The 23935-nt window shown below is 41.0% G+C and overlaps 1 protein-coding gene across 1 annotated transcript in view; it reads left to right on the forward strand.

Moving 5' to 3' along the window:
* The window catches only part of ireb2 (iron-responsive element binding protein 2), a 37059-nt gene extending 19067 nt beyond the window's left edge, over positions 1–17992 (forward strand). The window contains 14 exon segments of the mRNA XM_014124042.2: positions 581–681; positions 822–938; positions 1275–1434; positions 1544–1679; positions 1951–2035; positions 2292–2406; positions 2409–2447; positions 2697–2821; positions 2937–3041; positions 6277–6419; positions 6641–6788; positions 7036–7158; positions 15326–15511; positions 15644–17992. Coding sequence (XP_013979517.2) covers positions 581–681; positions 822–938; positions 1275–1434; positions 1544–1679; positions 1951–2035; positions 2292–2406; positions 2409–2447; positions 2697–2821; positions 2937–3041; positions 6277–6419; positions 6641–6788; positions 7036–7158; positions 15326–15511; positions 15644–15754 — 1694 coding nt within the window. The 3' untranslated portion in view covers positions 15755–17992.
* The last annotated feature ends 5943 nt before the right edge of the window (positions 17993–23935 follow it).

Below are 23935 nucleotides of genomic sequence, written 5' to 3' on the forward strand. Positions count from 1 at the left end.
ACCAAGGATGCCGTCGGCTGAGTGCATACATTTATACTCTTCCCTCTTTTTGGTCACCACCTTCTTGTAGGTGTCACCTCCCCAGCCATACATTTTATGACCCCAATGAGTTTCCCTTATCTCCCTTGTGGAATGTCCATGGTCCTCTCTTTGTTTAGCTAGATGTCAGAATCGCAACCCGTCATTGTCCTGGGCCTTACCATGCTTTCTGATCCTAGGCAATTTCCTCTTATCAGATTTGGTCAACCTTTACAAATGAGCATACACACAGTTTCATGGCCTAAACTCCATTTAATACTCAAAGTAATCATTCACGAAACAGGATACAAACAAACTTCAGTTTAACTTGAAACATGTTACATTTTAACAGAATCCATCAATGCTAAGAGAAGCTGTACTAATTGTTTTTTGCTCAGCAATGTTAATGCTAACTTCAACAAACCCAAATTCTGTATACAGACTACTTTCTTGGTTTCCATAAGGTGGGGTAAATTTGGCATTTGGTGAATGATCCCTTGATGTTTAAATGTTGCATCTGTGGCATGTAATGTTAAAACTTGATGTTTTCCTTTGCTCTCAGACTTTACGGAGGAGAAACTTGAATTATTGGAGGCTTATCTGAAGGCTGTGAAACTCTTCAGGAACTACGAGGACTCGTCAGAAGACCCACAATATTCTGAGGTATTCTTTTAGTCTTTTCAGATATTAGTGGCCAATAAGTAGAGGAAGCTATGGAGGAATATTGGTCCATGTTACAAAGTGCATCGTTTTTCTGTTTCACAATCAGAGGTACAGTTGTGTTGTCCCTGTTTTCTCTAAAGGTGATTGAGATCAACCTGAGCTCCATGGTGCCCCATGTGAGTGGGCCAAAAAGGCCCCAGGACAGGGTAGCTGTCAGCAGCATGAAGGAGGACTTCCAGAGCTGTCTCAATGAGAAGGTAACATATCAGTCAGACGCCTTAGGTCAACGAAGTCGAGAACTCAAATACTTGACATCATCAAACAATTAGCCTATTCATATTTTAGTTTGCATAGCAACAGAAAAGTAAAACTGCCCATTGAGGGGAAATGTCCTATATAAGGCTTTTTGTTGGTTCATCTCAAATGAATCAATCATATGACCCTTGTTCACTACAACTTTATATGAGTGATAAATACTTTTGTTAGAATGACCTGGTTTTGTCTGTTGCGTAGAAAGGGGTGAGATCCTTGCCACATCTTCTGGCTATAAAATATTGAAAGTATGGATTAGTTAATTGTGTTTCTCTTTCCAGGTGGGTTTCAAAGGGTTCCACATCTCCAAGGAGAAGCAGGAGAGCCTGGTGCCGTTCCTCCACGACGGTCAGGAGTACGAGTTGGCCCACGGCTCTGTGGTCATCGCAGCCGTCATCAGCTGCACCAACAACTGCAACCCCTCTGTCATGTTGACCGCAGGTGAGAGACACTGGAGGAACACGGTACTATATTCTCAGGCTTTCCTGAAATCCCAATTGGACTGTCAGGAATTTTGCCAATGCACCTGGTATCGCCTTTTGATTGACAGGTTTGCTGGCCAAGAAAGCAGTGGAGGCGGGCCTTATCGTCAAGCCTTACATCCGCACCAGCCTGGCTCCTGGCAGTGGCATGGTCACCCACTACCTCAACACCAGTGGAGTACTGCCTTACCTCAGCCAGCTAGGGTGAGGACACGCACGGACAGGATCTGAACCTAGGTCTCCTATGGGAGAAACCAATGTCTCGACCGTTAGGCCAAGAGAACATTTCCTCTTAGGCCAAGGGCTGACACACAGGTTTTTAAGTCACAGGCAGGGCTTCCTCATCACGAGACCATGAGCAACTATGTACCCGACTCATGTCCGACACACACCCACATCACTTGATTATGCATAATTGGCTCATTGAATATGCAGGAGTGGAATATTAGATAATTGTTCCTCATATCTGACTCAGGTTTGAAGTGATAGGCTATGGATGTGCCACCTGCGTTGGAAACACTGCACCTTTACCAGAGACCGTCTCTGAAGCTATCAAAGAGGTACTTGAAAAAACTCTGTCTTAACTTGGTTACTATTCACTGCAGAGCTGGAATGAATAAGACTGTATTCCATAATGAAGTATTTAGGAGATATTATCCAATCCAGTGTTAATTTGATCCTTGAAAAAAATTAAATACACTTGACTACCTCCTTTAACGCACTCTGTCGTCAAATCTTTTGACCACATGGGTGGCTAGAGAGAGTGACGGAGAGGTTTTATAGGAAGGTCTAATCTTCCCCATGCGCCCGCTGTAGGGGGACTTGGTGGCCTGCGGAGTGCTATCTGGGAACAGACACTTTGAGGGACGCCTATGTGACTGTGTCAGGGCCAACTATCTGGCCTCTCCGCCCCTAGTAGTGGCGTACGCCATCGCGGCACCGTCAGCATCAACTTCGAGAAAGAGCCTCTGGGTAAGTGAACAACATCACGTTTCAAACCTCAAGACCACATTTTGAGGTTTGTTTGACACTTAATTTTAATAATCTGTCTCCTGTCTTCACTTTTTGATACCATTGATGAACTACCGTTCACTTGCTGTGATGGTCCAAAAACGTTATCTGGGGGGGGGGGGGGGTCAATTTTTTTCCCCTGGGAGACACCAATCGAAGGTTAAAAACATAATGTGTTAGCATGTTTGTTACCCTGTCACTCTGGTGTAGGTGTGACCTCTGAGGGGAAGGAGGTGTACCTGCGGGACGTGTGGCCCACCAGGGAGGAGGTGCAGCAGATAGAGCAGGACAAGGTCATCTCTTCCATCTTCACAGAGCTCCGTGCCAGAAGGGAGGTGAGGGTCCTTTTGTTTAGGGTTGGCTCCCTCTCTTGAGTCTTTTTTCTCTCAACCTATTCAAGTTTCATTACGGTGCAGTCATTACGGTGTGCTGTTTGTCACTCTGTTACAGAAAGGGAACACGTTTTGGAATAACCTTGAATGTCCAGAGTCTGTGGTTTTCCCATGGGATCCCAAATCCACATATATCCGCTCTCCTTCCTTCTTCAACAAACTTGTGAGTCTTATTTTTTGTGTGGAAAATTACTCAAATGTACAACAATAATAAACACTTAAGAGAGAGAATTTAAGAAACTCAGAAGTAGACATATGTATTTCATATATTCAAAGCGTAATGGATAGTTTGAGTTTGAGTTTATTTTATTTTTACAGGGACAGTGCACATTAATCAACGTTTCAGTAAAAGTGCCGGTTTTAGCCAGCCGGCTAATTTTCAACCGCAGTCCCTGGGCAGGTTATTAAAAACAATTACAATATAGACAATCATTGAACAGTGAGCACACGCAGAGTAACATAGGACAAGCAAGACATAGCATACAGACAGAGCAACATAGGACAAGCAAGATGTAGCATACAGACAGAGCAACATAGGACAAAAAGCAACAAGACAAAATCCATAAAAACAACAAAGTGTTTCCACACCTCACAAGCAACAGACAACAGACAACATGGAAAGCGGCAATACACAGCTAGGGATTATGTTCACAAGTCTGATTGACCTTTAGCCATGTCTTCATGCATTTTGTGAAATTGTGATATGTGGTGCAGTTATGTGTGTCTGATGGCAGTGTATTCCAGACATGGGAAGCTCTCACAGAGAAAGCAGATTTACTAAAGGTGCTTTTCCTTAAGGGAACTATACAGTCACCTCTCATGGCAGACCTTGTGGATCTGCTGCCATATGTTTGGGTTTTCTGTTTTACAAAAATACTGAGTGGAGGGGGAGCTAGGCCATTTAGGATCTTGAATACAAGACATGCGTCGGTGTATTGCACAAGATTTTCCCAACTCAGGAGCTCATGCTTTCTGAGGATGTAACAGTGATGATGGCTATTGGGCTTTCTATCGAGCACTTTGAGAGCCTGTTTGTAGACAGACTGAATAGGTTTTAATGTTGTATAGCAAGCTTGGGTCCAACTAGTCAAGCAGTATGTTAAGTGGGGGAGTATCATCGATTTGAAATACAGTTTTGCTACCTCTGTGGTCAAACAATTTCGTATAAATCAGAAATTAGCTAGGTTGAATTTGGTTATTTGAATTACCTTTTTCACATGCTTTTTAAAGAGAGGTTGGAATCAAGTATGATTCCAAGGTACTTAAAATCAGATACCACCTGGAGCTTCTCCCCTGACACATAGACATCTGGCTCAGTAGCATCTCTTGCCCTCTTTGTGAAGAACATGCAAACTGTTTTTTTCACATTGAGATGCAAACACGAGTCACTGAGCCACTTTGTAACCTGGACCATTACAGTAGTGAGTTCTTGTGCAGCTTGTTGTTTGCTCTTTGCATGCACATATATCACTGTATCATCTGCATACATTTGAACTTCAGACCCAGTGCAGACGGAAGGCAGATCATTAATGTACAGGCTGAACAGGAGGGGCCCCAGTATTGACCCTTGGGGCACGCCCACATCATAGCTAAGAGTGGGCGACAGCTCATTGCTCACTCTGACACACTGAGTTCTGCCTTCAAGGTATGATTTCATCCATCTCAAGGCATCGGGGGAAAAGTTGAACTTGGACAATTTTGTGATGAGAATCTCATGGTTAACAGTATCGAAAGCCTTCCTTAGGTCCAGAAACACAGCCCCAACAACGCCCCCTTTGTCCATCTTGGACTTCACATTTTCCAGAAGAAAGCAGTTGGCCGTTTCTGTGGAGTGTTTCGCTCTGAAGCCAAACTGCATGGAGTGTAATGTGAAGGGGGTGTTGTTGAGGTGGGAAATCAGTTGTTCTGCTACACACTTTTCAACAACCTTCGACACTACAGGTAGTATACTAATGGGCCTGTAGTTACTCACATCAGCAGGGTCGCCCGATTTAAAGATGGCCGTTATTATGGCTGACTTCCATACCCTTGGAATCACCCCCAGACCAATAGATGTGTTGGTGACCTTAGTAATGGGGCCAATGAGTGACTCTTTGTAGTTTTTAAGAAAGGTAGAGTCCAGCCCAAACACATCTTTGGATTTAGAGTTCTTTAGTGAGCTAATCACCTTGTTCACCTTTGACTCAGAAACCTCCCTTATGATGAAGACAGGTTGAGCGTCATTCACTAGCACTGAGCCCAATAAACCAGTGGAGGGGTTCTGTGTCAGTACCTTGACAGAGTCAATAAAGTAGGAATTGAAGGCTATTGCTATTTCAACTGCATCCTGTGTTAGATTGTTATTCACCATGATTTCTAGTCTTTTTGCGGTGTACTATGGTCTTTCCCTGTTCACTTTTTTAGATTCTCCCAGATCAATTTAGAATTTCCCTTTGACTCACCAATTATGTTAATAAAAAAGTTTGCCTTGGCCTGTCTGATTTCTTTCATCACCTTATTTCTCAACATGGTAAACCTACGTCTGTCATGCTCTAATTTGGATTTTAGGGCTGTTTTTAGAGCATAATCTTGTTCTTTCATCAATTTCCAAATTTCTCCATTTAGCCAAGGAAGAGTGCTCTTTTGGCCAGGTTTGGATTTGATTTTCTTTAGGAAACCATTTATTGTAGCCTGGATTGTGGATAGAAAAACCTCACTATCAGCTTCCACGTCTGTATAGGACAAGAGATCATTCCAGTTAATTCCATTAATTGCTTTTTCAAAATAGTTTAATTCACTCTTAGGTATTCTTAGTTGATCCGGCTTTCTAACAGTAGAGAGCTTAAACCTGCTCTTAGACAACTTTCTGGCTATAAGTGTCAAACTATGATCAGATAGCCCAGTAACCATATTGAATGATTTAGTCACTCTCTCTGGTTTATTACTGAACACCAGGTCAATCTGTGTTTTAGAGCAACAAGTCACCCTGGTTGGCCCTTTAACGAGCTGTGTAAGGTCAAAGGTATTAGTGATCCATTTGAGGGTTTTCCTACAAGACTTGTCTTCATAATTAATATTAAAATCTCCCATTAAGATGACCTCCTTCCCAAAATCACATTCCCTAAGCATGTTATTAAACTGATCAAAAAACACACTTTTGGTGGAAGGTGGTCTATACATTCCAATAAGGGTAAAGGACATTTGGGGAGACAGTGTAACGTTCAGGCCAATACATTCTAGTTCATTATCACATGACCACTCAATTTGTTTACATCGGATATGTTCTTTAATGTAAATCATCAGACCCCCTCCTCTTCCTTCAATAGTTTGTGAAACATATTAGCATCAGGTTAAGCTGAATTCGTATTTCAGAACTATTCTGGGCCCTGGTTCTATATGACCTCTCCCCTCTCTCCCAGTGTAAAGAGGTCCAGCCGCCCCAGTCTATAGAGAACGCCCACGCCCTACTGTTCCTGGGAGACAAGGTGACCACCGACCACATCTCCCCTGCCGGGAGCATAGCCAGGGTCAGTGCTGCTGCCAGGTACCTGCTGAGCAAACGGTGAGCACCCTATAATTTATCTCTACGTTGTACGCAGACTGCTGCAGTATTTTACCAGGGGCTGGGTTGTTTAAAATCTTCACCTCCATGTAATTTATTTATGTCGTATGCAGTGCTACTTTAGCATTTTACCAGGGTCAGGAGCAAAGTTTTGGTAAACTCTCAGCGGGACTCAGGAGGAAAGCAGTTTGACCTTTAAACTCTGGATTTCTCACTCTCAGCCTTACACCACGAGAGTTCAATTCATACGGCGCCCGGAGGGGAAACGACGCGGTGATGACCCGAGGGACATTCGCCAGCATCAAACTCCAGAACCGGTTCATCGGCAAACCAGGCCCCAAGACTGTGCACATTCCATCAGGCCAGACTGTAAGTGAGAGAGAGGGTCAAGTCTAGAAACGGTGCACTTGAACTGTGCTCTTCATTCAGCTCTGTACAGAAGGGAATAAGTATCTCCCTGCTGCTCACGATTTGATAACCCAAGCAAATGCTTCAAGTGACTTAGTAAAATACCTTATTACAATTAACATGAGATTCATCTGTGCAGTAAATGGAGAGTGGATAAACATGCATGATTTCGGCCAAGTTGTTTAACAGTGTGTTTTTGTGCTGTTAGCTGGACGTGTTTGAGGCAGTCGAGCGCTACCAGAGAGACGGGGTTCCCCTCATCATCCTGGCAGGGAAGCAGTACGGCTCAGGAAACTCTCGGGACTGGGCAGCCAAAGGACCCTACCTACTGGTAAAGGCTACATTCCACACCCAAAAGCCTCAAGCACTGGTCACATGCCAATAAAACTGGCTTCTGGGTGGAGTTTGTTCTTTAACACTTTTTTTTTTAAACACTCTTTAACACTTGAAGTGTTGCAAGATTTTTCTATATATTTTTTTATTTTTTATATAATTAGATGCAGTACAACCGAGGTGAGGGCGTTTGACGTGATGTTGGCTGCAGATCTGGTTCTGTACTGTGGCTGGCACCATGTGCTCTTAAAGGATGGCCCCCTATCTCTTAAAGGCCCTAGGATCCATGTGTACAGGGATGATCAGCCAGTTACTGGGACGACAACCTAACTTTGGATGAGGGAAGGTTTTAGCAGGTGGAATATTGGAAGAATCTTTAGAGGTTTACTTAGTCGCAGCTACGGTATGCTTAACTACATATCATGGCCCAGTTACACTACCAAAAGTGGACACCTGCTCGTCGAACATCTTATTCCAAAATCATAGGCATTAATATGGAGTTGGTCTCCCCATTGCTGCTATAACAGCCTCCAATCTTCTAGGAAGGCTTTCCACTAGATGTTGGAACATTGCTGCGGGGACTTGCTTCCATTCAGCCACGAGCATTAGTGAGTTTGGGCTCAAATGTTGGGCGATTAGGCCTGGCTCGCAGTCGACGTGCCAATATATTCCAAAGGTGTTCCATAGGGTTGAGTTCAGGGGTCTGTTTAGGCCAGTCAAGTTCTTTCACACCGATCTCAACAAGCCATTTCTGTATGTACCTCACTTTGTGCACATGGGTATTGTTGCCTAGTGGTTAGAATGTTGGGCCAGTAACTGAAAGGTTACTGGATCGAATCCCCAAGCTGACAAGGTAAAAATCTGTCGTTCTGCCCGAGTTAAGCAGTTAACCCACTGTTCCCCGGGCGCCGAAGATGTCAATTATTACAGCCCCCCGCACCTCTCTGATTCAGAAGGGTCGGGTTAAATGCGAAAGACGCATTTCAGTTGAATGCATTTAGTTGTACAATTGACTGGGTATCCCCTTTCCCTTCCCTTTCCCATTGTCATGCTGAAAACAGGAAAGAGCGGTCCCTAAACTGTTGCCACAAGGTTGGAAGCAGATAATCGTCTAGAATGTCATTGTATGCTGCAGTGTTAAGATTTCCCTTCACTAGAACTAAGGGTCTTAGCCCGAACCATAAAAACAGCCCCAGACCATTTTTCCTCCTCCACCAAACTTTACAGTTCACACTATGCATTCAGGCAGGTAGCGTTCTCCTGGCATCCGCCAAACCCAGATTCGTCCATTGGACTGCCAGATGGTGAAGCGTGATTCATCACTCCAGAGAACACGTTTATACTGCTCCAGAGTTCAATTGCAGTGAGCTTTACACCAATCCAGCTGACGCTAGTCATTGCGCATGGTGATCTTAGGCTTGTGTGCGGATGATTGGCCATGGAAACCCATTTCGTGAAGCTCCCGACGAACAGTTATTGTGCTGACGTTGCTTCCAGAGGCAGTTTGGAACTCTGTAGTGAGTGTTGCAACCGAGGACAGACGATTTTTTCGCGCTATGCACTTAAGCACTCGACGGTCACGTTCTGTGAGCTTGTGTGGCCTACCACTTTGCAGCTGAGCCGTTGTTGCTCCTAGACATTTCCACTTCACAATACCAGCACTTACAGTTGAACGGGGCAGCTCTAGCAGGGCATACATTTGATGAACTAACTTGTTGGAAAGGTAGTATCCTATGACAGTGCCACGTTGAAAGTCACTGAGCTCTTCAGTAAGGCCATTCTACTGCCAATGTTTCTATGGAGATTGCATGGCTGTAGGCTCTATTTTATACACCTGTCAGCAAGGCTTGTCCACATACTTTTGTATATATAGTGAATATGGACACACTATTATTGTGGTACTTCTTAATGGTAAGTTTACAAACATATATTATGGTCATTATACTCAACTTGTATCTCATCATGGTAAGTGGTGAAATAAGTATAGCTAGTTATAATTGTAATGGCTTAGCAGATAATACCTGGCTAAAAGAGAAGGAATATGATATATAAAGTTGTATGGAAAAAGTACATGGGGGGTGTAAGTATTTTCCTCCCATGGGTAAAGAAACTCAAAAGGGGTGATGATATTACTTAATAATAATTTGGAAGGAATGTGCAAACTGTTTAAACAGAACCGCAAGGACGGTGGATCCTTTTAAATATGCTATTGGCCCATTAACAGATTATGTTAATCTATATGGTGCAAATGATGATGATCCACACTTCTTTGAAAATATATATAATCATTTATCGAGCTTATAGGCAATACATGACTCGATTATTATGGTGGGAGATTATAATACGGTTTTAAGTTCTTCAATGGACCGTAAAGGAAATTGCACTACAAACTATCACCCTCATGCACTTAAGGACATTACAAATATTATGGATATATTGGTACTAGTGGATTTATGGAGGCTTAAATATCCTGACCTAGTGAAATATACATGGTGGAGGCTCAATCAAGCTAGTCGTCTTGACTACTTATGTAATTTTTGCTGGCACCGAAAGTTAAGTGTTGATAGGGGGCAGAATGCGTTCGGACCATTAAATAATTGGTATACACATTACTCTTACAGAAGTTCCACAAGGATATTGGAAATGTAATCAAAGCCTACTGAATGACAACTTGTTTTTAACCGAGACAGAATAATTTATAACTGACTTTTTATATAACATAGGTACAGCAGATCCTCTTATTGTATGGAACACTTTTAAATGTGCCTTTAGATGCCATGCGACTCAATACTCATCTTTAAAACAAAAGCAATTTAGGTCAAAAGAGTCATTTTTAAAAAAGGAAATGGAGGAACTAACAGTACAGATGGCAATAAAAACTAACACAGAGGCACAGAATACATTAGAGGAAAATAAATACTGTAACTTATTCAAGAAAGATCAAGTGTAATCTATTATAAAAAATAAAGCGAACTGGATGAAATGAGGAAAAATGCACAAATTATTTCTTAATGTTCAACATATAAATGCTGCCAGAATAGACAGAAACTTGTTACAAATAAGAGTTATCATGATTCACTGAACGATATTTTGAAAGAGGAAGCAAAGTACTTTAAGCATATGTTTATATTTCAGTCTCCTCCATCTCCACTAACTGAAGTTAATTGTATGTTATTTTGTCCTATGAATAGTATAAAATTAACAGCTATACAGAAAGACTCATGTGAAGGACTAATTACAAAAGAGGAACTTATAGACGCAATTAAAGCCTTCAAGTCCGGGAAAACTCCAGGGCTGGATGGCATACCAGTTGTGGTATATCAAATATTTTTCGATGTACTCAAAGGTTCGTTACTTGCATGTTTTAACCACTCCTATAAAAATGGTCGACTATCAGATACTCAGCAAGAAGGTCTGATTTCGCTTTTACTGAAACAGTACCCAGGTGTTAAATATAAAGATCAAGTCCACCTAAAAAACGGGAGACCCCTTACACTTCAGTGTTGTGATGCCAAAATCCTAGTAAAATGCAAAGCGCATGGAATTGAAAAGGTATTGTTGGACATTATTCATCCTAATCAGACAGGTTTTTTACATGGACGATACATTGGAGATAATATAAGACAAATACTGGAAACAATAGAACACTATGAACATTTTGGGGAATCTCTTATACAATGGGTTAAAGTTATGTATACTAACCCCAGGTGTAAAATAGGCATTTAATGGCTACTTCTCAAAGTATTAAATTGTCAAGAGGAGTAAAACAATGTTGTCCACTATCGGCATATCTATTTTTTAGACATTAAAATCAGATCCAACAACAAAATCAAGGGGCTAGAAATCCAGGGCTTAAAAACAAAAGTGTCATTGTACGCTGACGATTCATGTTTTCTTTTAAATCTTTTATTTGGATCCCTGCACAGCCTCAGAGGATCTAGATCATTTTTCTAAACTCTCTAAAGACAACTTTTACATTACCGTGTAGCTTACCAATAAAATTGTCCGACTGTGTAGGTAGTTTCTTATAACTGCATGTTGGTTAAGGGCTTGTAAGTAAGCATTTACTTACATTTACTCCTCTCGGCGCATGTGACACAATTAAATTTGATTTACTTGGTATTCATATCCCGAAAGAGAGAAATTATCTCACAACAATACATTTTAATAGAAAGTTAGCTAAATTAGATAAGATTTTGCTATCATGGAAAGGACTACACCTGTCTATTTGTGGAAAGTTAGTCATATCCCAGTTTACCTATTTACACATTTTACATTTTTTTTAAACATTTTAGTCATTTAGCAGACGCTCTTATCCAGAGCGACTTACAGTAGTGAATGCATACATTTCATACATTTTTTTCTCCGTACAGTTGTACACGTACAGTTGAAGTCGGAAGTTTACATCCACATTAGCCAAATGCATTTAAACTCAGTTTTTCACAATTCCTGACATTTAATCCTTGTAAAAATTCCCAGTCTTAGGTCAGTTAGAATCCCCACTTTTTTTAAAGAATTTGAAATGTCAGAATAATAGAGAGAATGATTTATTTCTTTCATCACATTCCCAGTGGGTCAGAAGTTTACATACACTCAATTAGTATTTGGTAGCATTGCCTTTAAATTGTTTAACTTGGGTCAAACGTTTCAGGTAGCCTTCCACAAGCTTCCCACAATAAGTTTGGCCCGTTCCTCCTGACAGGGCTGATGTAACTGAGTCAGGTTTGTAGGCCTCCTTGCTCGCACACGCCTTTTCAGTTCTGCCCACAAATTTTCTATAGGATTGAGGTCAGGGCTTTGTGATCGCCACTCCAATACCTTGACTTTGTTGTCCTTATTAAGCCATTTTGCCACAACTTTGGAAGTATGCTTGGGGTCATTGTCCATTTGGAAGACCCATTTGCGACCAAGCTTTAACTTCCTGACTGATGTCTTGAGATGTTGCTTCAATATATCCACATAATTTTCCTGCCTCATGATGCCATCTATTTTGTGAAGTGCACCAATCCCTCCTGCAGCAAAGCACCCCCACAACATGATGCTGCCACCCCCGTGCTTCACGGTTGGGATGGTGTTCTTTGGCTTGCAAGCCTCCCCCTTTTTCCTCCAAACATAACAATGGTCATTATGGCCAAACAGTTCAATTTTTGTTTCATCAGACCAGAGGACATTTCTCCAAAAAGTACAATCTTTGTCCCCACGTGCAGTTGCAAACTGTAGTCTGACTTTTTTATGGCGGTTTTGGAGCAGTGGCTTCTTCCTTGCTGAGCGGCCTTTCAGGTTATGTCGATTATAGGACTCGTTTTACTGTGGATATAGATACTTTTGTACCGGTTTCCTCCGGTATCTTCACAAGGTCCTTTGCTGTTGTTCTGGGATTGATTTGCACTTTTCGCAACAAAGTACATTCATCTCTAGGAGACAGAACACATCTCCTTCCTGAGCGGTATGACGGCTGCGTGGTCCTATGGTGTCTATACTTGCGTACTATTGTTTGTACAGATGAACGTGGTACCTTCAGGCGTTTGGAAATTGCTCCCAAGGATGAACCAGACTTGTGGAGGTCTACAATTTATTTTCTGAGGCTGATTTCTTTTGATTTTCCCATGATGTCAAGCAATGAGGCCCTGAGTTTGAAGGTAGGCCTTGAAATACATCCACAGGTACACCTCCAATTGACTCAAATGATGTCAATTATCCTATCAGAAGCTTCTAAAGCCATGACATCATTTTCTGGAATTTTTCAAGCTGTTTAAAGGCACAGTCAACTTAGTCTATGTAAACCTCTGACCCACTGGAATTGTGATACAGTGAAATAATCTGTCCGTAAACAATTGTTGGGAAAATTACTTTTGTCATGCACAAAGTAGATGTCCTAACCGACTTGCCAAAACTATAGTTTAACAAGAAATTTGTGGAGTGGTTGAAAAACGAGTTTTAATGACTCCAACCTAAGTGTATGTAAACTTCCGACTTCAACTGTAAATGTGTTTAGCAGTTATTGCAGGTGTAGCAAAATGCTTGTGTTTCTAGCTCAACCGGTGCAGTAATATCTAACAAGTAATATCTAACAATTACACAACAATACACACATCTGAAGTAAAGGAATGGAATTAAGAATATGTAAATATTTGGACAAGCAATGTCGGAGTGGCATAGACTAAGATATAATAGAATACGGTATATACATATGAAATGAGTAATGCAAAATATGTAAACATTAAAGTGGCCAGTGATTTCAAGTCTATGTATATAGGCAGCAGCCTCTAATGTGATACTGGTGGTTATTTAACCTTCCTGTGGCATCGGGTGCTGTAGGTGTCCTGGAGGGCAGGTAGTTTGCCCCTGGTGATGCGTTGGGCAGACAGTACCACCCTCTAGAGTACCACCCTCTGGAGAGCTTGCAAGCCTCCCTTTTTTCCTCCAAACATAACAATGGTGATACAGCCCGACAGGATGTTCTCAATTCTGTGTCAGTACAAGTTTGTAAGGGTCATTTACTTATCGCCCTGCCTACACCTAACGACTTGTTTTTTAAATTATATGAGCACAAACTATTCCACTTTATTTGGAACGGCAAGCCATACAAAATTAAACGGGCCTATTTAAATAATGATTATGTATTCAGAGGGCAGAAATGTTTAATATTAAAGCATTGGACCTCTCACGAAAGATTTCAGAACATCTAAAAAAATATATATAGTTTTTGGGTAAATAATATAAATAGGACTGGTGGAGTTATGTCACATATGCAGTTAAGATAAATATATGGACATGTCTGCTCTATCCAAAATTACAACCAACTAATTGCAGCATTACTGCAAAAATGGAAGAGGCAAGTGGACGGGGAGAATGTAAGGAACTTGTTTGTCGGCCCTGCATTTAAGACCAAAATTGGCTAAAGAAAATTGTGATTAAATGAAAAGTATACCCGTTTGATTTAAGGACCAAAAAATGTACAGCTGCGCGATACATGTTGCAAAAATAGTTGGGAGAAGCTTTTCGACGTACCAATTCCATAGCACTTGGTTTGTGAACTGATACACAGAACGACACCAGATTCAAAACTTAGGTTTTCCATTTGAATTATTATACAAAATTCTTGCAACCAATAGAATGTTATTTATATATGAGGTATACAACCATCCCAGCTCTGCAGATTTTGCTGACAGAATCATTAGATCACTTGTTTTGGTACTGCCCATAGGTAGCTTGGTTTTTGGTCACAGGTTCAGGAATGGCTAAAAAATTGCAACATTTACTTGGAGCTAACTCTGCAAATAGTGCTGTTCGGTGATTTCAAAAGTCATAGTCAATCGATCGATAATATAACAATACTCTTAGCAAAAAGGATTCTTTAATTTACAATCTGTAAAAACTTTGCGAATAGAAAGGTTCAGAACTTTTGAAACCGCACAGTGGAAAAATGGCAGCTAGAAATCAAATGGTCTTCAGAGATGGAGGGGAGCGGTTGAGGGTAGCTGAAGGCTGGGACTAAAAACAAACAAAAGATAACGAATGTAAAATGTACTGTCTGTAAAATGTACATAGGCCTCTACTTCCAGCTTATAGATACTAAGTATTGTTGTCCATTAGTTTACTCCAATTAGGGGTGGTTGGGTTGGGGGAAAATCATAAAGAAGGAAATCTATATTTAAAACATGCATATTTCAAATAATATATACATTTACAAAAAAATATATGGTGTTTTGGAAATGATGCAGGCAAATACATTGATGGAATCCACAGTATATCTGCAATATTAAAGCTGATATACCCCTAAAAATATCTATTTTTTAACATAAGCGCCAAATGCCGTCTGTTCTGTGATCTCAATCAATAGACGTTTTTACCAAGTCATGTTTCACAGAACACTTGGACCTAAAGCCCCAAAATAGTATGGCAATGGTGATAACTCCATAGTCTGAAATAAAGAGCGATATGAACCAGATCCTAAGGCAGAAGTCATCTTGGCTCTGCATAAAATCTCTACTCCTACATTGTTCTTTGTTTGAATTTACATGAGCTGGAGAGAGAGAAATGTACACAATTCTAAATAAATCATATATTCATTGGGAAATTTCATTCAATTGTATATGTGCCTTTTTACTCCATGAGATACAGATCCCATTGGTCTCTTATTCTGTGTGTTCTATGGTTGGCAGGGTGTGCGAGCTGTCATAGCAGAAAGCTTTGAGAAGATGCACAAGAACCACCTGGTGGGCATGGGCATCGCGCCCCTCCAGTTCTTGCCAGGCCAGAGTGCCGATTCTCTAGAGCTCTGCGGGAAGGAGAAGTTCACTATCACGCTACCAGAGGACCTGTCCCCAAAGCAAATGCTGACTGTCAAAGTATGGCATCCAATCAAATGTTACCTTTTTATAACTAAAATTTCCCATCCCCAGTTAAAATGTCTCGCAACTATCTTTGTCTATGGCATTGTCTCTTCATTGAACTACATTTTTCACTTTTTCTCTCTCTAGACTAGCTCTGGAAAGACCTTCAGTGTGACGACTCTGTTTGACAACGAGATGGACGTGGCCTTTTACCGGCATGGCGGGCTGCTGCGATACGTGGCTCGGACCATGCTCTAGACTAGATCATTTTATCTTAACTCAGCTTTAACCCCAAGGCCTGATTTTCTTTCTGTGCTTATATATGGGGTTATTCATGCTCCAACCATCTAGTTGAATGTGTGGAAATGGGCCTACTAAACTAGCTTGCTCAAGTAGGGATGACACAGAAGCTAATTCACAGAGATTATGTACCCTCCCCAGCCCACAGACAAATGCCTCCCAGGTCTAAACCAAACCTGTGCTGTTTTGAACTGCTTGTGACCAGCCCAGTCTGCTCCACTTCAGACTAGGTCAGACCAGCCCAACATTCTTTCAGCTCCAAGACCAGCTCAGTCCTCTTTGATGATATCCATCTGCTTCAGCATTTAGACCAACACAATCCACTTTAGAACAGATTGATATTTAATGGTTGAGCATGCCCCGTTCAGAACAACCAGCTCCAGCAGGGTGCCTGTTCTATAGGGTGGAACATTCAGAACGTTGCGGTGTAGAAGTCCAATGTAAAGAATGGACATAACCTGATATCTTGTGAATGAAAGGGTTGTGTCTGATTCTAAGTCACTGATTTTTATGTGTCAGTCGGAAAGTTTCATCTCTTTTGAACAGGTATCTGCACTTTTTATCAGCGCTTGAGCTTCCTAACCACATCAGTCAAGTTCAATTCTGAGACCAGATCGATCTACTTTAGCCGACCAGATGAGACCTTGTGCCCAATTCCAACCCAACTCTTTCCCTCTACTTCTTTTGATGCTTATGTAGATCTGGACAGATTGGATTGCTGTAAGCAATAGGGAGAATATTCTACTTTGCCTACATAATGTAATCTTTTTAGATTTGGATTTGGAATCGTGCACCAGTCTAGGCTGTGCATATCTCCTGCAGACTCATCCATCCTTTACAACAGAGTATTTCCAGGGATGTCCTCTTTTGCACTTATGGTCAGAATGAGAATGTGGAGGAAACAGTTGTTTTTTGCTCTCCATGTCTGCACAGCTTCATTGTCTACTGGTTGAACTGATTATCTGACAACGGGGTTAGTATTTGGGTGTGGAAACTATCTATTTCACTGGTGCTGAGGCAGAGGTGTCAAAATGTCCTTCGCTTTGGTGCTTCTCATGACAATTTGCGAGGTCCTCTGTAAGATGCATACAATCTAGAACTGTATATCTCTATATATGGCTCTGATAGTCTAGTTTGATCTACAATATCTCATTACATGTTGCTTGTCAGGTACCGGTATTTAAGGTTTACAAAGTAGTGGGCAACCATTGTTCGTGTGTTGGTGTTAACGCTGTGGTTGGACATTTTGCATGTTAAGGCTGTCTGTGTGACAATGTTGCCTCAGTTGGCTTACTCAGATAATGGCACTATATGAAACTTTATTCATACAATTTAATTGAGACCTCTGGAATGTGGATTTGAACATTAGCTTTTAAACGAATACTTTAGTGATCATTGAGATTGTCATGTATTTATTGTCATACTAAATTCAAACATATTTTTTACTTTCAAAGAGTGAACAATGCCATTGTGTTGCCATGACACATTCCCAAAGCAAGTTTAAGCAGAGAAGAGTTTCCTGACCTGTAATGATGTCATTCGTTTTGAGGGTGCATACACACGTGTTGATGTCATTGGTTGTCAAACTACAGAGCTTCTATTAGCCTGATTTGGGCTTATTGGTTTCCTGTGTTTTGTGTTTTGATTGGGTACATGAGTCCTGGCCGGTGGTCTGATCAAGATGGTGCAACGCTGAAGAACTTTCAGAATCAGGTAGAAATGTCTAGTGTAGATACGATTTAATTGTCATGTAGAACATGTAATCAAGTCAACTGTGTTCATTTCTATCTGCAATGTTATTCTGAATATTTCACCTCACTGAGTATACCCCAGTTTTATGTTAATGCAATTTCCCTTGAAAGTGTGATCCGTTCTATTGGCTTGACTTCACAGGTATGCGTCTCACTGACTGCTTTGGGGATTTTAGGTTTTTCCCTGAACACAAGCACACGGTAATTTAGTACATTTTAATTAATGGATGATGTATGTGGTGTTATTATTTGTGTGTAGCTGTTGGGGTACTGCTTCTTTTTTCATTGTCACAAAAAATGTACCATATGCAAACAAAGCAAGTGCAACATTGCACATAACAATGAGTACCTGGTTATTGCAGAGAAGTGGTAAAAAAATTATTAAGTACCGAATACTGAATTATAACAGATATTGTATATAGTTTTTAATAAATGATTAAAATAAGTTTTGTTTGTTGTATGTTTTACTGTAAAGAAACTACAAAAAACATCTCTATTTGGATGCTGGGCTCTCAAATCAGTGCCTGCATTATTGTTCCAGCACATCACTCGCAAGTCCAAGAAATACCTTTTCACACTGCTTTGTTCTTAGTCCTGGGCTATCTTACCCCCAGGCTAGACTGGATCATTGTTTTGCTTAGCAATGACCAAGAAGGGTAAAGAAGCTTCAGAATTTTGGAAAACCCATTCACTTACATGTGTTTGCTTGAAATTAACATGCTACATTTGTAGGTTTAAATGCTATCTTAACTGGCTGTAAAATAGATCATTTACAACAGCACTACTAATATCCAACTTCGACTTGAAGAATGTCTGTTCTTTGCCAGGAGATACCGACCCTGCCGTTATGCTTGTTTACACTGAGCTAAACTGTCGGGATGCGATCCATTACATTCTATCCACCACATTTTCTAACGTTTCTATGGACACAGCCAAACAACAGAAGTGATGGATTCGACTTCTGTTTACTTTCCTATTGCAGCGCAACGGTGACAAACTTGCCGAGTAAATTATTTGAGGGTCAATTTATAGAGAATAAAAGTCAAGTAAACGTGTGTGTGTGTGTGTGTGTATATATATATGTATGTATGTATGTATGTGTATATATATATATATGTATGTATGTATGTATGTGTATATATATATATATATATATATATATGTATGTATGTGTATATAAAAAAATACAAGTACCTTTTTCAGGACCCTGTCTTTCAAAGATAATTTGTAAAAATTCAAATAACTTCACAGATCTTCATTGTAAATGGTTTAAACACTGTTTCCCATGCTTGTTCAGTGAACCATAAACAATTAATGAACATGCACCTGTGGAACGGTCGTTAAGACACTAACAGCTTACAGACTGTAGGCAATTTAAGGTTACAGTTATGAAAACTTAGGACACTAAAGAGGCCTTTCTACTGACTCTGAAAAACACCAAAAGAAAGATTCCCAGGGTCCCTGCACATCTGCGTGAACGTGCCTAAGGCATGCTGCAAGGAGACATAAGGACTGCAGATTTGGCCAGGGCAATAAATTGCAATGTCCGTACTGTGAGACGCCTAAGACAGCGCTACAGGGAGACAGAACGGACAGCTGATCGTCCTCGCAGTGGCAGACCACGTGTAACAACACCTGCACAGGATCGGTACATCCGAACATCACACCTTCGGGACAGGTACAGGATGGCAACAACAGCTACCTGAGTTACACCAGGAACGCACAATCCCTCCATCAATGCTCAGACTATCCGCAATAGGCTGAGAGAGGCTGGACTGAGGGCTTGTAGGCCTGTTGTAAGGCAGGTCCTCACCAGACATCACCAGCAGCAACCGTTGCCTATGGGCACAAACCCACCGTCGCTGGACCAGACAGGACTGGCATAAAGTGCTCTTCACTGAAGAGTCACGGTTTTGTCTCACCAGGGGTGAAGGTTGGATTTGCATTTATTGTCGAAGGATTGAGCGTTACACCGAGGCCTGTACTCTGGAGCAGGATTGAGGTGGAGGGTCCGTCATGGCCGGGGGCGGTGTGTCACAGCATCATCGGACTGTGCCTGCAATGACAACAAGCTATCTCAACGCTGTGCGTTACAGGGAAGACATCCTCCTTCCTCATGTGGTACCCTTCCTGCAGGCTCATCCTGACATGACCCTCCAGCATGACAATATCTCCAGCCATACTGGTAGTTCTGTGCATGATTTCCTGCAAGACAGGAATGTCAGTGTTCTGCCATGGCCAGTGAAGAGCCCGGATCGCAATCCCATTGAGCACGTATTGATCCTATTGGATTGGTGGGTGAGGGCTAGGGCCATTCCCCTCAAATGTCCGGGAACTTATATATACACAGTTGAAGTCGGAAGTTTACATACACTTAGGTTGGAATCATTAAAACTGTTTTTTCAACCACCACACATTTCTTGTTAACAAACTATATCGTTTTGGTATGTCGGTTATGACATCTACTTGGTGCATGACAAAAGTCATTTTTCCAACAATTGTTTACAGACAGGTTATTTCACTTATAATTCACTGTCACAATTCCAGTGGGTCAGAAGTTTACATACACTAAGTTGACTGTGCCTTAAAGCAGCTTGAAAATTCCAGCAAATGATGTCATGGCTTTAGAAGCTTCTGATTGGCAATTAGCCTTACTTTGAGTCAATTGGAGGTGTACCTGTGGATGTATTTCAAGGCTTACCTTCAAACTCAGTGCCTCTTTGCTTGACATCATGGGAAAATCAAAAGAAATCAGCCTCAGAAAATAAATTGTAGACCTCCACAAGTCTGGTTCATCCTTGGGAGCAATTTCCAAATGCCTGAAGGTACCACGTTCATCTGTACAAACAATAGTATGCAAGTATAAACACCATGGGACCACGCAGCCGTCATACCGCTCAGGAAGGAGATGTGTTCTGTCTCCTAGAGATGAACGTACTTTGTTGCGAAAAGTGCAAATCAATCCCAGAACAACAGCAAAGGACCTTGTGAAGATGCTGGAGGAAACAGGTACAAAGGTATCTATATCCACAGTAAAACGAGTCCTATATCGACATAACCTGAAAGGCTGCTCAGCAAGGAAGAAGCCATTGCTCCAAAACCGACATAAAAAAGCCAGACTACGGTTTGCAACTGCACATGGGGACAAAGATCGTACTTTTTGGAGAAATGTCCTCTGGTCTGATGAAACATAAATAGAACTGTTTGGCCATAAATGACCATCGTTATGTTTGGAGGAAGAAGAGGGAGGCTTGCAAGCCGAAGAACACCATCCCAACCGTGAAGCACGGGGGTGGCAGCATCATGTTGTGGGGGTGCTTTGCTGCAGGAGGGACTGGTGCACTTCACAAAACAAATGGCATCATGAGGCAGGAAAATTATGTGGATATATTGAAGCAACATCTCAAGACATCGGTCAGTAAGTTAAAGCTTGGTCGCAAATGGGTCTTCCAAATTGACAATGACCCCAAGCATACTTCCAAAGTTGTGGCAAAATGGCTTAAGTACAACAAAGTCAAGGTATTGGAGTGGCCATCACAAAGCCCTGACCTCAATCCTATAGAAAATGTGCGCAGAACTGAAAAGGTGTGTGCGAGCAAGGAGGCCTACAAACCTGACTCGGTTACACCAGCTCTGTCAGGAGGAATGGGCCAAAATTCACCCAACTTATTGTGGGAAGCTTGTGGAAGGCTACCGGAAATGTTTTACCCAAGTTAAACAATTTAAAGGCAATGCCACCAAATGCTAATTGAGCGTATGTAAACTTCTGACCCACTGGGAATGTGATGAAAGAAATAAAAGCTGAAATAATTTATTCTCTTTACTATTATTCTGACATTTTACATTTTTATTTTAGCTTTTATTTCTTTCATCACATTCCCAGTTGGTCAGAAGTTTACATACACTCAATTAGTATTTGGTAGCATTGCTTTTAAAGAGTCCAAGGCTGGGCTTGGTCCCCAGCGGGTGGGCCTGGCTCCCAAGCAGTGGTGGAAAAATCCCAATTGTCATACTTGAGTCAAAATAAAAAATTACTCAGGTGAAAGTCATAGTCTAAAAAAAAGTCTAAAAATATTTGGTTTTAAATATACATAAGTATAAATAGTAAATGTAATTGCAAAAACATACTTAAGTATCAAAAGTAAAAGTATGAATAATTTAAAATCCCTTTTATTAAGCAAACCAGACAGATATCCAGGGTCACACTCAGACATCATTTACAAACTAAGCATTTGTGTTTTTTGAGTACACCAGATCAGAGGCAGTACGGATGACCAGGTGGGTTCTTGATAAGTGTGAATTTTCTGTCATGCTAAGCATTCAAAATATGAGTACTTTTCATTGTCAGGGAAAATGTATGGAGAAAAAAAGTACATTATTTTCTTAAAATTAAATATTTAAAATGCAATGCTACCATTTTTCCATAAGTACTTTATACCACTGCTCCCAAGTGGGTAGGCCTATGCCCTCCCAGGTCCACCTATCGCTCTGCCCCTGCCCAGTCATGTGACATCCATAGATAAGGGCCTGAATTTATTTGACTGATTTCCTTATATGAACTGTAACTCAGTAAAATCGTTGAAATTGTTGCATGTTGCGTTGATATTTTTGTTCAGTATAAATATTACCTAGATTTTAGGCCATTCATTAGCTAAATATTAGGGCCATAGGCAAAATATTTACCTGGCAAAGTGCAAGAAATATAGGTAACCAGATTATAAAATGGCAGATCTGTAGTGTGTTCCTCCAGGCTTTGCTCAGTGGTGCCCGGGCACACACAGCTCCACTATGAATGAAATCAAATCACATTTTTGTTGTCACATGCTTCATAAACAACAGGTGTAGACTAACAGTGAAATGCTTACTTACGAGCCCTTCTCAACAATGCTGGATACAGTAAGAAATAAATTATAATAGAAAAAAAAAAAGTAACATGAGGAATAAATACACAATGAGCAATGATAGCTTGGCTATATACATGGGGTACCAGTACAGACTTTGTGTGCAGGGGTATGAGGAAATTGAGGTAGATATGTACATATAGGTATTAGGTTGGGGTAAAGTGACGAGACAACCGGATGGGCCTAGGACAAGAAAAGTATTATACCTGGGCTACAACAACACAGTGCAATGAGGAATGTATTATTGATACCAAGTGACTACACATTTGTCTATAGGGTGTAAACTGCAGTGATGTAGGCTAATTTGAATATCCACTCACATTTCCTGTTTTGTTTCATGCTGAAATCACTACATAGGCCAACAGCCTGATTATGCAACCATTTGGATCAGTTTGGGTCTATTCTCAATAGTTTAGAAGGTCCAAAAAGCTACATTAGCAGGCCACTCATATGGTGTAGGCCTATTTTGTCAGGATATAGCCCGGCGTTAAGATAGGTCTACTGTAGGAAAATATTAGCTTTTCCCTTCCATCTCCCAGCTTGTTACACCTCGATCATACATACAGTTTCATTGTGCAAAATGTTACGCAACATCATCTGGATGTGTGTGCAGCAAAAGTTAAACATTCACCTTCTACCTTTTCTGTCAAGCCGTCTACGGATACAATTTGATGCATAACTTTGATAAATCCAACATATGCACCACCAGTGGAGACTGCTGAGGGGAGGACGGCTCATAATAATGGCCGTAATGGAGTAAATGGAATGGCATGTGTTTGAAGTATTTGATACCACTCCACCTATTTCGCTCCAGCCATTACCACGAGCCCATCCTCCCCAATTAAGGTGCCACCAACCTCCTGTGTACATCACACTGAACGCACTGCAAGGCAAACGCAGCATTCCATTGGAAATGAATGTACTTCTGGTGTACCAAAACGCAAGAACACTTGTCGGTGTGAAGGCGTTAATGCTGTAGCTTATTTTATTCAGAAAGCAAGAGCAAGTGTGCATCTCTCCTCCAGTGGGCTATTAGTAGGCTACAGAAAATAAGTCGAAATAAGTATCCAACAAGTTTTTGTAGTCTGGCTTTTCCTGGGATGGACTCGACAAGATGTATAAGGAATAGCCGTGGCAGCTGAGAGGCCAGGTGAGTAATTGTGCAACAGAGCAATGAAGACAGACAGGCTTGAGATGTAGTCTATTTCCTAAATTGGAAGCGTATGCATATTAGCCCACAATTCATAAACTCAATGTTAGGCTTAATACTGCAGTGAATATATCCAGTCAATTTACACAGTGAAATATATATATTTTTTATTAGATAATGAAATCATAGGTAGCTTACACTATGAGCGCTCCCTCCCAGTCCTCGGGTATGCAGCTCGAAAATATACCATATTGTTTCAGTTTTTTAGGGACAATAATTGTATTATACATAGGCTACAACAACACAACGCAATGAAGAATTGTATTATCGTTTTCGA

Source organism: Salmo salar, chromosome ssa10 (assembly GCF_905237065.1).
Source record: "Salmo salar chromosome ssa10, Ssal_v3.1, whole genome shotgun sequence".
Taxonomy (NCBI): Eukaryota; Metazoa; Chordata; class Actinopteri; order Salmoniformes; family Salmonidae; genus Salmo; species Salmo salar.